At 38.5% G+C, this 16,177-nt stretch overlaps 1 protein-coding gene across 1 annotated transcript in view; it reads right to left on the bottom strand.

The window, feature by feature from the left end:
- Positions 1–14,192, bottom strand: part of LOC112051377 (A disintegrin and metalloproteinase with thrombospondin motifs 14-like) — a 30,743-nt gene extending 16,551 nt beyond the window's left edge. Inside the window, exons 1-3 of the mRNA XM_052889661.1 lie at positions 13,893–14,192; positions 3,274–3,446; positions 460–631 (exon numbers count right to left, since the gene is read on the bottom strand). Of these exons, the coding sequence (XP_052745621.1) occupies positions 460–631; positions 3,274–3,446; positions 13,893–13,967 (420 nt within the window). The 5' untranslated portion in view covers positions 13,968–14,192. The remainder of the gene's footprint in view (positions 1–459; positions 632–3,273; positions 3,447–13,892) is intronic.
- Positions 14,193–16,177: the final 1,985 nt, after the last annotated feature.

Consider the following 16,177-nt stretch of genomic DNA (forward strand, 5'->3'; position numbering starts at 1 on the left):
GTTGAATGTGCAAGTGGAAGGACATAAGAGGAGAGGAAGGCCAAAGAAGAGATGGTTGGATTGTGTGAAAGAGGACATGTGTGTAAAAGGTGTGGATGATGAGTTGACGAGTAATAGAGACGAGTGGAAAAGATTGACATATTTTTCCGACCCCACTTAAGTGGGATAAGGGTAAGGAGATGATGATGAGTTTAGTTAAAGTTAACTTACAAGTACAAGCCAAGGCGGTGAACCTCTGACAAAAGCAAACTTAGTGCCATATATGTTGGTCAACAAGGAAGCCTGGGCTAACGGGGCGAAAATGCTACATCAGATTATGGGACGACGCGTGAGAGACGAATGGGATCGCCAGAAAGCAAATATCGAAGCGTGATAGACCACCCCCTTCCTGAAGTAATGCACGTAAACTGCGGTACCAGGAAGGAAAGGAGGAGATAAGAAGGAAAAAAAAAAACTTACAAGTACATGATCTTTACAAGCGGAGAAGGCGGCGACCGCTCCGGGTCCGCTGTGCAAGAAGTGGCAGGAGGAGTCCGCGCCGGACAGCGGCTGGTCCGGGCCGAGCTCCGACCACACGCGGAACTGCGGCGCCACCAGCCGCCTGTTGGGCACGAGCTGCAGATCGAAGCTCCTGAAATCGTACATTCGTCATCATTGTCAGCCGATGGACGTCCACTGCTGGACATAGGCCTCTTGCATGGACTATCCAAACAAAACGGTCTCGACCCGCCAGCATCCAGCGGCGGTACATTACAGGAAGACTAAATATTTTTAATTAGATCAGTATTTTTTGGTATTTTGATCGTATTTCTATAATCCTAATTAGTAATTTTATACATAGTTAACGATCAGTATTAGAAACGACCTTCAATCATCTGTTTATTAAGATGAAGAGTGTTTTATATTTAATTCAGTACGTTAAGTAGTAGTTACAGTAGGTTGCCTCAAAATCTCCTGTCTAAACTATAATTTTTTAAACCTACTCGCAATATATTTTGTACAGTACTTGATTTTTTGTTTAATAAACAGTCTATATTCTCATCGTAGAGCAGCTGTAACTAGCTTATGTACCTAATGGCTATTAACGTTATGGAAGCCTCGAAAAAAAACTGCAGTCTGTTGTCATTTAAATAAAAATCCTGGCCATGTTGCAAAAAAAAAAAACAAGACAAGTGTAAGTTGAACTCGCATGCAGGGGGTCCAAACAATTAAATGTCAATTATCATGTTTTTTCGAATCTGATGAAAAATATACTTGATACCCGTTTTATTGTCCTTTTATTTGATACTAGCTGCAGCCACGAGGTTTCACCCGCGTGTTTCCCGTTTCCGTAGGAATACGGGGACAATATATAGCCTATAGCCATCCTCGTTAAATGGGCTATCTAACACTGAAAGAATTTTTCAAATCGGACCAGTAGTTCCTGAGATTAGCGCGTTCAATCAAACAAACAAACTCTTCAGCTTTATAATATTAGTATAGATAACAAGGTTCAGTTTAATTTAGATTCCACGAAAATTTACTGGGACAGGCGGATAAAGAATTTTTTTTCTTTTTTTTTTAATTCATAATAGATTTGCGCTTGACTACAATCATGCCTGGTGGATAGCAATGATGAGGTCTAGGTTGGAGCGCGCTTGCCTAGAAAATGCCTATTCACTCTTGTCTTGAAGGTGCACAAATCATCATCATCAGCCATCATGTATCCACTGCTGGACATAGGCCTCTTTTAAGTAGCGCCAGCCGGCTCTATCTTTGGCTTTTTGCATCCAATCGATGCCTGCCACCTTCCGGAGGTCGTCGCTCCACCTAGTGGGGGGACGCCCCACACTTCGCTTACCGAGACGCGGTCTCCACTCAAGGACCTTACGACTCCAACGACCATCGGTCGTCCGAGAGACATGACCAGCCCACTGCCACTTCAATGTACTAGCCCTTAGAGCTATGTCGGTAACTTTCGTTCTTTGTCGAATCACTTCGTTCCGGATTTTATCCCTCAAAGAGACTCCAAGCATAGCTCTCTCCATAGCACGCTGAGCGACTTGGAGTTTGTGGACTAGTCTCGCTGTCAATGTCCATGTTTCGGCATCGTAAGTCATGACAGGCAGAACGCACTGCTCAAAGACTTTCGTCTTTAAACATTGTGGTATAGGCGACGAGAAGACTCGGCGAAGTTTGCCAAATGCTGCCCACCCCAACTGTATTCTCCGATCGATCTCCTTCTCAAAGCTGTTTCTACCCAAATGCAAAATTTGCCCGAGGTAAGCATATTCAGAAACAACTTCGAGGGAAGATCCATCAACAGTAATAGGTCCCGGAGTGACTAGATCATTTAACATGACCTCATACAAATCATAAGTGTTAGGAAACACAGAAGCCGGAAGGGCATTCCACATCTTCGCTGTACTTATTACGCACAACAATTATTTATTAGTTATTAATAAATACGCAAGTGTCCTATAAGGGTTCCGTCTTTGTATTTGGGTCAGTCAAAACCCATAATTTCTTCTACTTATTAACAAACTATGTACATACTGCCGAATTCGTACTAATTTAGAGGGTACAAGAAAAACGTACGACACTAACGTAGGTTACAACTTACAATACAACGGTAGGTGGATGGAAAGCGTATGACGTTTGTCCGTTCTAATACAGCGATTGCAACGAAAACATATGACACCTAATAGGGATGATGACAGTTTTTTAAATTGTATATAAATTAAGAGTATGCTAATAGTAAAGCAATTTTGTAAAAGAAACAGGGTATCTGCGATCATTACTTTCGGAGCTACAGGGATTTAAAGGGTCAGATTTGCGGCGCTGCCGCGGATCCCTGAAAAACGCCCCATACAAAATGGCTCGAAAAAATGACGTCATAGGCAATGTAATGATCGTTAGATTTGTATGCGCGTTCAAAGAAAATTACTAATATCTTTGTTATTTGTGCGTTTATGTTTATAGTTCATATATTAAAAAATGTCACATTTAATGCAAGGAAGCTAAAACTGTATGAATTTTTATCTAATTACGATAAAAAAATTTTAGTAGTTTTTGAAATTTTATAATCTCATTTATTTTGCAAATATCCAGACAATCTTTGCTTTTTATGTATAAATTAGTTTGATTTGACCCTATTTACCCGAATGTATCATAAAAATCAATATATTCAAACCTAGTCATCATCCCCATTGTCCGTTCAAATACAGCTATAAGAACTTACAGTACCCTATTCTTAATCTAAAGATTAGAAAGAGAAAATTATACGGAACTCACCGGCCAAACGCGTCGAAGCTGTAAGGCAGCGGGACGACATCTTGCGAGTCGGTCTCGGACTGCGCCTCGCGCGGTACTAGCGCCGGCAAGTACACCACCTGCACATCTGCGCTCGCTTCCTTGTGCGCGGAGCTTAGCCCGCTCGCCCACAAGCGGTGGAACGGCAGAATATCCTAGAAACGTAATTTTTTTTCAAGAATATTCCTAACTAACGGACGCCCACGACTTCGTCCGCCCTTACGGCCAGTTTCTTCATAGCAAGTAACAGTCAAAGTAACGTCATAAATCAAAAGTGACGGTCATATTTACTGAAAAACAAGGTCTTCTTTACTACTTACTACTTTTACTGTTACTTTAGCTTTACATGAAGAAACCGGCTGTTAGTCTTTAATACAGCCTTTACAGTAGTATTGCTGTAAAAATGGAGTAACTTCTCTCGTTTTCACAACATTTTTCTTCACTGCTCTGCTCCTATTGATCGTAGCGTGATGAAAGTATACTATACCCTATGCGTATGAAGAATTGTACCAAGTTTCGTTAAGATCTGTCGAGTAGTTTTTGTTTCTATTACGAACAGACAGACAGACAGACAAAAATTTTACTGATTGCATTTTTGGCATCAGTATCGATGACTGATCACCCCCTGGTAGTTACTTTGGAAATATATTTCAGGTACAGAATTGACCTCTCTACAGATTTATTATAAGTATAGATAACCATATCCCCTCTTAGCCTCCGTGATAGCCCAGTGGATATCTCTACCTCCGATTCCGGAGGGCGTAGGTTCGAATCCGGTCCGCGACATGCACCTCCAACTTTTCAGTTAGGTATGTGCACTTTAAGATATTAAATATCACGTGTCTTAAACGGTAAAGGAAAATTTTAAACTTGCATTTCTGAGAATTTTCTTTTATTGTGTGAAGTTTGCCAATACCCATTGGTGGACTATTGGCCTAATCCCTCTCATTCTGGGAGGAGACTCGTGCTCAACAGTATATCAGTTACAGTAGCTCATCCACGTGACTCAGTGGAAAGTAAAAATCCTGCTTTCTGCATCAAGGGTCGTGGGTTCGATTCCCACAACTGTAAAATATTAGTGTGATGAACATTGGTGTTTTCCAGTGTCTAGTTTTCTAATGTCAGTTACAGATAAAAAAAACTAGAACATGATAACTATTTGAAAATAAGGAAATCCTCAATGATTACGTACCTACTTACTTAAAACCTTTTATCTCGATAAGAAAATCTACGAGTATGTTTAAAACGTTACTATAGATCCTAAAACCTAAAACCCATTTTCGTTAGATCAGTAAAATACAGTAACTCATTGATCTTATGCTAATTCAACGACCTCATTGCAATAATTTCCAATATGTCCTCATTAACTGTGGTAATTCCGAGAAAAAACAACGAAGTAAGAGTCAGTAAGTCAGTCGGTACATTAATACGGACAAAGAAAAAAAATGTACAATCTAAATAATGAAAGATATCTGACCCAGTAAGACGTCCACATGAATCACTATATAAAATCTTGTAAATTAATGCGACAGCTTTTCTTCGAAAGCGTTAAAAGCTGTCAATTTTAACGATCGATCATTAAAGTTAAGTAGTTACAATTATTGTGAGTCTTGACCAAATATAAAAGTGAAATAATGAGGAATGGAACAATCTGAACAGTGTAACAGTAACAGAACTAACTGTAAGGAGATATTATAATTATTATAGTTAAACGAATTGCCAATTACTATTTTGTGGCTTTCATGCCGAAGGAATGCACGTATGCTATTTCGACGTGGCTCTTTTAACGATAAAAATGCATCAGGACAGGAATAAGTCGGGATTATGGCAAGAAGCCGTGATAGCCCAGTGGATATGACCTCTGCCTCCGATGCCGGAGGGTGTGGGTTCGAATCCGATCCGGGGCATGCACCTCCAACTTTTCAGTTGTGTGCATTTTAGGAAATTAAATATCACGTGTCTCAAACGGCGAAGGAAACATCGTGAGGAAACCTGCATACCAGAGAATTTCCCTAATTATCTGCGTGTGTGAAGTCTGTCAATCCGCATTGGGCCAGCGTGGTGGCCTAAACCCTCTCATTCTGAGAGGAGACTCGAGCTCAGCAGTGAGCCGAATATGGCTTGATAATGATGATGATGGCAAGAGAGCTGATGGAGAGTCACTAGTCCTGGGAAATGGGACAGGCCCTAATGTGGGATACTACTTGCGTTATTACATTAGTTTCGTGCTAAATCACGAAGAGAGTTACATTTTGTTCATTTTGTCGAGAAGATCCTTGATGAAGTCGCAGTGCAAGAAACATTTTCCGAAATATTACCACGGCTAATATCTCGAACGGTTACAGAAGGATTGGGCTAGCTAGACGTGGGCATGATTTGAATCTGTAGCTATTAGGATAAGTTATCTTAAGTTTCTTATTGCATTACATTTGTATTTTTTCTTAATATTTCTTAAAATATACATGCTCGTATAACCTGTACGTATTTACTACCTACCTAATATTTGATAGGAACAATATTATATAATTTAATCGTACACGAAGCCCAGGAGCAGAGTAAAGATATAGGAGTGTGATGTAATTCCAAACGTATGTAAGTATTTTTTATTTAATATTAATATCAGTATGGGAGGGCTCGATATCTTTGAAGGACGTATCACAGAATAGCCGAAGATACGTAATTCTAAAACATAGTCTTACTAGCAACAAGTTTCATGGCAATGTTATCCCTGTATCATCTGACTAAACATTTTTATGAGTTTAAGGGCGGTTTTCATTGACACTACCTAGTTGGATGGCCATGTTCAAGAGTTGATATATAGTTATTTTAGAGTTAACTAAACTGTAGTCAAAGCTCTTCATTTATGATTTCGGTACTCCCGTTATGCTGTTACTGTGTCATAAGTACCTGATTGGATTTAATGAAAATTATTCCATATTCCCTGCAAATAAATTTTTCTGTAGATTTAAGGGGCTTATAATTTGAAAAACGAAGGTAACTCGTTGGTAACTATGAACTAATTATCTTTAGCGGTATTCCTGAGTTTCGGTCCAATCCAGTAAGGATTTCTGGGGTCGGATTAATGAAAACAAACCTTAACTCTCGAACGGAGCTAATTGAGTAATTAGTGCGTCAAAATTTAACGTCTCCAAACAAATGGCTGACGTTAATTGGTCTAATTAAAAAATTCCCAGACACGAACACTAAAAACGTTTTTAGTATCGGTGGTAGATGTCTCTCTATTCAACTTTTGAAGAGATAAATTTTACTATAAGTATATCATACTAATATTATAAACGCGAAAGTTTGTATGGATGTTTGGATGTTTGTTTTACTTTGGATTAAAATCCATGGTTTACCGAGATTTGTGAAAACAAATGATTTTGAATGAAAGATTTTGAAAGAAATGAATGTTTGTTCTCTTTCTGGTCTCGAGTACTGAACTGAATTAGCTGAAATTTGGTATTGATATACCTACATATATTAGCCTGGATTAACACATAGACACATAGGCTACTTTTTATCCCGGAAAAAACCATGGTTTCCGAGGGATTTGTGAAAAACTAAATTCAATGCGGACGAAGTCGCGGGCGTCCGCTAGTTTTACTATAAGTATATAATAAGTACTACATATGAAGTACAATTTAAAAGCAAAAAGCATTTGCCCAAATATTACTAAAAATCTTATTAAACGATGAAAAGTTTAAAGGTAGGAGTAAAAAGCTAGTAAAGAGCTAGTTGATTCTAAGGTAAAATACATATGTGGGACTACTATCTTGTATATGAGCAGATGTCATATAGTAACAAACACATCTTCATAATATAGGTAGATAAAAGGGAAGCTATAGGCATGGCAATCAGCAATTCTAAAAGAAAAGGATGAATTTCTGAAAGAAGCATCTTTCAACAATCTAATTAGTGGATGGTCTAAAAATCACATCTAGATTACCGAGGTATTTGTATATACCAGGGGCGATGGTTCCTAACAACCCGATTCCTATCGGGTTACCTTTTAAAAATCCACGAGTTGTAAGAACGTAAATAATTTAACGTACTCAGCCAAAAACACATCGAGACTAAAAAAACACATGAACGGGTTACCTACGAGTACATTTTAGTCTTCGCTACTGGTTATATACTACTGGATATGGGTATAGGTAAATTAATAACAATTGACCTAGAGTTTCGGTCAATGTAGAGGTGAGTGAAACCGAAACTAACATAACATATGAGTCAGTCCAATAGACACAGCATTAGCGGCCACGAGCGAAGTAAAGGGGAAAGTAAAACTGTTTGTTTGTTTTTCCATTACGAGACAATGTGCTTCATTTTATCACGATCCGTTCATCAGAAGCTAAAAGAGCCATCTTTAAAAGTCATTAATTTTGTACGTGTTACGTTTGAATTCTAGATAATGAAAGTAATTCGTATCGATCTCTTCCGTGGCGTCTCCGTACAATGGGACCGCCGTGTATCATCGAGACGCGATTGAAAAAATGCAACTCAAGTGTGAGCAGAACTCGTATCTGGACAGGATTCCGTACAAAAATGGAAAAGTAATATTGCACGTTGCCTTTGCTAAGGGGGTGGCAAATCTGGTAGAGATTGCTTATAGCAATAAGGTTGTTTTCGCAAGCTACTCGTAATTCTAAGTTTAATTTATTTATTATTAATGTTTTTATTTATTTTTGTGTGCAATATTACATCTTCTTCACTTTGGCTTCACTTTGGTTTCCAAGCTTTACATGAAATTATATCAAGAACTTTTTTTAGTAACAATATTATAATAGATTCAGTTGCGATATGATTGTTTCATTCTCTCTCTGCTGTCTTACTTTGAATTTATTACGTGTAGATAGGTACATATTTGGAAAAGACGAAACTATGATAAGTACCTACTGTAATCTCGCTATAAAAAGTAAAATATGGAATTTCAAATATATGCTATATTTGAAATTCCATATTTTACTATAGGAAAATACGAATAAAAATCTTTTTACTTGCATTAGATTATATCCTCTTATAGGTTACAGTTCAGATCTGTCCTTCTGAGGAGCTTTTACGGATTACATTTTTCTATTCTAAAGTGCGGGACCCTAAAAGTCAATAAGTACGTGACGTTCACGCTTGTGTAACTCCGTACGTGATCCAGTGCGACGGAGTAAGGCTCCGTAGTTATGCAATATAATTGCCAAAATAAAATTATACAATACAATGCGCTGAGAAGTAGGCGCAGTGAAAGTTATTGCCGCTCAAGTGGGTCTCTAGTATTATAAATTAATATGTCTCATCCTCTTATCAATAATCTGAATGTGTCAAGATTTGATCGATCGTCCACGAACTACACGAGTACCACGAACAGAAAATGATCATTAAGGTCTTTCCATGAAAACTGTGTGCCGTAGGCTGTATATGTATACTTTGTTTGTATCGACATATGTCATTTGGATGACTTAGTTTCTTAGAGAAAATTTAGTTTTATATAAGTTTATTGTCATATTTGAGCTGATATTATTTTTAATTCATTGAAATCTGTTGAAGAGTTTCGTTCGTATATTTATTTCTATGACAATATTATCGGACCTTTCTCGATTAGGTCAATACTTAACTACTACTGGCTTTGTGTGGGAATTCGATATAATTTAGCATCTAACGTAGTCTCCATTCTCATTATCAGCCGATAGACGTCCACTGCTGAATATAGGCCTCTTACAATGACTTCCAAGCACAACGGTCTCAGGCCGCCAGCATACAGCGACTCCCTGCAATAGTGTTGATATCCTCGGTCCACCTGGTGGGGTGCGCTTTCCGGTGCGGGGTCGCCTTTCCTCCACCTTGGGATCCCAACGTCCATCGGCTCTTTGAATTAAGTATGTGGCTTGCCCATTGCCACTTCAGCTTCACGACTCGCTAAGCTATGTCAGTGACTTTGGTTCGTCTGCGGATCTCCTCATTTCCGATTCTATCACACAGAGAAACTCCAAGCATATCTCGCTCTATCGCCCGCTGAGTGACTTTGAGCCTTCTAATAAGGCCCATAGCCATGGCTTAACAGCACCAAAACATATCAAACATTATAAATGTAGTTTTAACTAAATCACAGAGCGACGCCACCTATCTACAAAAAATCTATTCATCTTTCAAATGAATGTTCTAAATAATACATTCCCTTTAACACTTTCATTATCGGAAGTAAAAAGAAATATATGACTAAGTACGACTACGAGTACCTACGTCTTATTTACTTTCGTGAATTAACGCTTTTAGCGCGACGCGACGTGTGTACTTAAGTATAACAAGAAGGCCAAAGCGACCACTTAACCACTTCGGCACATTTTCTTATTTCCCAAACAAATGAAGTGGTCATCAGAAAGTACCCGTTAGGAATATGAATGACGCATATAGGCACTCGGCATGCGGAATATTGAACTAAGAACTTTCCTCATTTCGTGTTTTCTTTCTCCCGTCCTAACGGAATATTGCTTGTTAAACATACCTATAATGAGATTTTAAGAAAAAGTTTTATTTACTTCAATTGTTGTTTATTTTTTTTTATTTTGCTATATCATAAATATTTCTGTTCCCCTCCAATTAGTGGTAAAGAGTGAAAGATTGTGTTAGGAGTTGGTCTGGAACCTGGAGAGAGTCCAGCTTCTTTACCATGAAGGTGTTGAGGTTTTAAGTAAATCCCAGTGGTTACGTGCAATTTTTTAATTAGCATTTGTTTATAATCATTTATTTTTCAATTCTTTTGATAGTACCTATTTATACGTAAAGCAATATATATTACATATACGTATATATGTAATATATATTGCTTTTATATACGTATTTCACGAATCTATGAAGTTTAGTTAAAGCTTCATAGATTCGTGAATCTATAGGTACGTACGTACAGGGCCGGACCGTCCATACGGCGAACGGAGCGGTCGCTCCAGGCGCCAAATCCTAGGGGGCGCCGAAATGGTAAAGACAAGATCGAAAAGAAATTTATTTTTTTTCGATCGTCTATATTTAAAGCGAAGAGATGAACGCGACGTGCGCGAATTTACTTCTAATAGAGGCGTCTTTCTTTACCTATGGTGCAGGGAGTGCGTTGATTTTAACCCGGGTATATACAGGTAATAGAGGGCGCTAGGGTGATGATTGCACCCGGGCGCTACGTGAGCTAGAGAGTCTTTACCTATAGTGCAGGGGGTGCGTTACACCCGGATGTCGCGATCTCAGGGGCGCACAAGCGCCACTCGCCGCGCGGGTTCTATAGGTACTAGGGGGCGCTACGGTGATGATTGCACCCGGGCGCTACGTGAGCTAGAGTCTTTACCTGTAGTGCATGGGGTGCGTTACACCCGGGTGCCGCGATCTCAGGGGCACCCAAGTGCCACTCGCCGCGTGGGTTCTCTAGGTACTAGGGGGCGCTAGGGTGATGATTGCACCCGGGCACTACGTGATCGAGAGACGGTATTGTGCCTAATTTTCAATTGGTCTGAGTATGGTCAAAATCTTCGCGTTCCATAAGATCGTAGCCTAAGTAAACCAGGAAACTACAAAGCTATAATTTTTTAGTTAATTTATTTATCAACTCTATTTAGAGCTTAATACATTTATTTTGTTGGCCTGGAAACATTTCTATACCAGCTATTTTTTTTCTTTAAACTCTTAGAAAATGCATAGACCACTTTCATAAAAATTTTGAACTCGATAAGTGCTTTTTCTAGCTTCGGAAATAGATAAAAGTCTGATGGAGACGAGACTAGATCATATGAATATGGTGGTAAGGTAAGAATTCTAAATTATACTGATGAATTTCTGCTATGCTTTTAACAAACGTTTCACACGTTTGTTATAAGCATAGCAGAAACTCGCAAATTATCCTGATGAAACAAAACTTTTCTTGACCATGGCCATTTTTCTTTAATTTGTCCTCTGAAACATCGCAGCAGATTTCACTATTAAGCAGAGTTTATATTTACGGCTTTTTTTAGTAATCCACCGTATTACATCCCGCGAATCTCAAAAAACTAAGGCCATTACTTTTCCAACACGCAAAACCGCTTCTGCCTTTTTGGAACATTGGATCCTGGTCGTGTCCACTTTTTAGACTGTACTTTTGTTTCTTGAGTGAAGTAATAATATACTCAGGTTTTAACCATGGTCACAAAATATACAAAAAAGTATCTGCCTCAAACAACTCCAAGCAGTTGCGAAAATTCGTCAGTCGATCGCGCATTTGTTCAACTCAAAGAAGCCAAGGCGATTATGTGATGTTTGCCAATTGCTGTTGAGATGCCAATAGTGTCAGTTTTGATGCGGTTTTCACCAATAGATTAAGCATAGTCCACGGCAACATATAGGCTTTGTTTCATTAAGATCGGACCGGCCTTCGGCCGGGGGTTTGTAATAGGACTTTCGACTGTGGCTATGGCTGGGCATTTTACCTAAGCGCAAAAAACGCGTGGCCTTCGGCCGCGAACTTTATTCTACACCGAGATTCAGCCGGGGGTTTGTAATAGGGCTTTCGACTGTGACTATGGCTGGGCATTTTACACAAGCGCAAAAAAAGCGCGGCCTTCGGCCGCGAACTTTATTCAACACCGGCCTTCGGCCGGGGGTTTGTAATGTAGCTTCTGTCTGTGACTATGGCTGGGCATTTTACCCAAGCGCAAAAAACGCCTGCGAACTTTATTCTACACCGGCAAAAGGCCGAATAAAATTCACGATATATACGAAGGCCCTAATTCACCTTCAGTTTTTAACATGACTTCATAAATGTTTTTTTTTTGCTAAACCTTTCTTCTTCAAGTTCATCACTGCAGTGATTAAGTTTATTATTAAGATTAATATACTCGATTTTTTTTCATGTTAAAAAATACGAGTACCTAGTCACGATTTGTTTGACGGGATCGCGTGGGGAACGTAACGAATGCAAATGAATGCATAAAATTTTATTCTATTAATATAGCTATACATTGAATAATGTAGCTTTAACATGAGGGTAATTTAAAAAAAAAAAAGAACAACCGACCAATCATAAAAAAAGTTTCCATTAAATTAAAAGCGAAACATAACATCGTATGTGCTACCTTCTGATCAGTTAGTGCTGTGTTAATTAAAGCCGTATCTGAAAGAAGTATCTGAAAATCCAGTTAAAATCTTTATGATTTAAACGGCTTGAATCGAATCGAAATTGAACGGTCGAATTGAGAAACCTCCTCTTTTTTTTGAAGTCGGTTAAAAATGTATGACATTCCGATATAAATTAGGCTACGAACTTTTCAAACGTCCCTAGTATATAATGTTAGGAGCAAACAGAAAAGGCGCCATAATTGGATCTCGCTCCACTCTAAAATTTACCTCGGTCCGGCGCTGCGTACGTACAATATTACACCACATTTATGCTGTTTCGTTTCGCTTCTATTAGCACCTACTCCACTTTCAAAACCATGACAAAAATAGCCATGAACTTGCATCGGAATAACTTACGTCATATTGATCTTTTTTCTCCTGTTGGTCGCCAAATAGTCATCTTTTTATCACAATCTTTTACCATATAATAAATAGAGTAATAGGTAGAGGTATATTATGTAGTAGAACTATTTGTTACGTATTATTTTACTAGACTATACTACATCGGTACTAAATTATAAGTGCTTATAACTATTTCCCAATTTATATGTAATATTTGTATGCAATATTAGTATCTACTGAATCGTTACCCTTTTATTGTAAGTTTATTTATATACTCATTTATTTATTTTGCCAATTAATAAAAAATCTTGCAAAGGAAAACTCATACAGTAGGTACCAGCGGCGAAGAGTTGATGGAAGCCAATTCCCGCCGGGTTACTTTTAAAATTCATGCATATTCATTGTTGTACTGTATCTAAATATATGAGAAAACAATAGAGTTAGGATCACGCTGTATGAATTTCCTTTTCTTTGGGATGGATTACCTTCACCTGAATTTCATCCTTTGCCACTGGTAGGTACGTATAACATGTCTACTTCATACATAATTAACAAAATAGGCAGACGCATGGTCACTATACATGAGAAGTTACTTATTAAACACATTTGGCTTGTCTGGTCAAACGGTTAATTACTACGAATTTATGAATTGAACTCGGCTCAACGTTAAGGTTACACGTTGTTTGTTATATGTAGATAAAAAATATTCTAGTACCGAATCAAAGACAGGTGAGATTTTAAGTAAAGTATGATTATGCATAGTAGGTTTAATAATAACCGGCATCTAAAAGTTGCTACTGATAATTTTTCGTCATCTGTAAGCACTGAAATATTAATAGAGTTATAGGACTATTTAAAAACAATGAAGTTTAATAACTATAAACCGACTACGTAAAAAGGGGTATAAAAAGAATTAAACAAGAAAACATTCCAGATAGAAATAGAGGAATACAAAAATGGCCAAGGTATACCTACCTATTAATCCATTTGAATTTACATTTATATTACACAAATAAATAAATACAAAAATACACATAAACAAATATTTCTATAAATTATAATCAACAAATATGTCACAATTTCAACAAATGGTTGTACAAGCCCAACGCCGCCCGCCCTGCAAGCTTACTTACGGGAAAACGCGCAGGCGCGCCGAACCGTAGCACGAAAAACAGAGCTACAGCCACTATTTCAACTGAGCGCGCCATCGTCGCCTACTACCATCTCACAGTGAACAGTCTTTTAAATAAACTTCTTGAGAACCCACTTGTATGTAACCGATAACAATATGCAGGTGATTTGAATATCGGAAGAGCAATGCACCGACCGCTGAAACGTACGGCGGCGACTGTAACCGCGATTAGCGCGAACGCTTATGCTGTGCCGGCTACCGAATAACCATTGCGTGCCCTCAGTGAACACCTTTCGCACCTCCGAGAGAAAGTCAAAGGAAAGTGCAGATTTTGGCTGTCAAGTCGGAGCGCCCACACTCGTCCCCGTAGGAGCATTGTCGCGAGTCATCCATCACTCGAACTGCTTCCGCTAATCAAAACAAATGAACAATATCGACCCGCATTCGACCCGGTCACAAATATCATATTTGATTTACGAACTAAGTGAGCATAGTTAACGAATTAATCATAGCTATTCAGAATGTTGTTACTTGTTATTATAATTTGACAGAGAAAAAAGTTATGTGAAAAAATTTATCAAAATGTTATATGATAATGTGGAAAAAATTATATAGGTAAATTAGTTAATAGATATCAATTAGTAAGACTCACGAACATGGAGAAAGTTTATTAATAAAATGGACCAATAAAGCAAATAAGTTGCCGGTGAAATTTTTGAATTCGCAATATATTTGTCCTGTTAAAATTTCCTTGACGTCTCGTAGTTATTGGTTATATACCGTTATACCGAACTAATAAAGTTCAAAGACACTATCGTTATCTACTTGAGGTTAACGATACTATTTGCATATAGTATCTTTATTTCACATGTAATTGGCTACACCCGCATAAATAGCTATTGCAATAACACCATCGATTTTATTTAAAGAGAAGCTATCAAGAATGTATTATCTTAAGACTGTACTACTAAGTAGTTTCTACCTACTTAAGTAGGTAAGTATATTATTCTAACTTGCAATCTATACTCCGCGCTACCAAACCAGACCAATTTGGTAATGGCGGGCTTATTGTCATTTGGTAAGACCCAGCCAATTTTAGTCCAGGTTTTAGCCGCGGGACTTCTTTTGTGGCGCGGTGAATACTCGTATGATTTCATTTTATTCGACATGATAGTCTCATCTCTGATTGTGTAAGTGCCGTAGGCTCCTTAATGGGACCTCAGCGGTGTCACCAGGGGTTTTGGGCGAACATAGAAGCATCGCCTGATGGGACCCGAAGGCAGATGCAGAAGAGATGGACGGATCGACACTCTAAGACATTATAGTACTTGATTGCAATTTCACGTGATGCTAACGATTCCGTCTAATATGGTAAGGCATAAAGCTTTTGGCTTTACGTCTTTGCCGGTAAGGTAACTAGCCACGACCGAAGACCTACCACAAAAGAAAACCACAGTTACAAGTTCGAGTTTAGATACTGATAAATTTCATGAAACTAAGTCCAGTGGTTAGCCAATGTGGTTTCGGATCAAGAGGGTTCGAAATTCCGCGTCGTGCTATAAAATACTATGAGTTTCTCTTCTAAGTCACATACAATTCTCAGCCTGAAGGTAGGAAATTGGTGTTAAGCCCTCGGAGAGGGTAAGCCGTCGGTCTTACACAACATTATCGCCTTAAGCCCGTCAACTCGCATTGGAGCGGCGTGGTGGGTCGAAGCTCCTTAACCCCTCTCCTATAAGGAGGGAGGTCTGGCCGTAGGCCGTTAAAATAGACAGTTAATGATGAAGTCATAAAACTAAAATATAAATGTAAAAAAGATATAGATTGAAAAATATATTATCTATTAGATCACGTATTGTAGTCCGTCCGATAGTCAATCATAACCTTTACATACTTATACTGCCACTTCAACTTGATCTAAATACTCAACTTACTAAATATAGGGGTGGGGTGGCCCCGTTCTATATCTTTGAATTTTTTTCAACATTGTGATGACTTTTTGTCTCAGTTTCGACACGCTAGTATCATCATCATTATCAACCCATATCACTGCTGAGCTAGAGTCTCCTCTCAGAATGAGAGGGGTTAGGCCAATAGTCTACCACGCTGGCCCAATGCGGATTGGCAGAATTCACATACGCAGAGAATTGAGAAAATTCTATGGTATGCAGGTTTCCTCTCGATGTTTTTCTTTCACCGACAGACACGTGATATTTAATTTCTTAAAATGCACCGAACTGAAAAGTTGGAGGTGCATGCCCCGGACCGGATTCGAACCATCTCTCT

The sequence above is a fragment of the Bicyclus anynana genome, chromosome 1 (genome assembly GCF_947172395.1).
Source record: "Bicyclus anynana chromosome 1, ilBicAnyn1.1, whole genome shotgun sequence".
Lineage (NCBI taxonomy): Eukaryota > Metazoa > Arthropoda > Insecta > Lepidoptera > Nymphalidae > Bicyclus > Bicyclus anynana.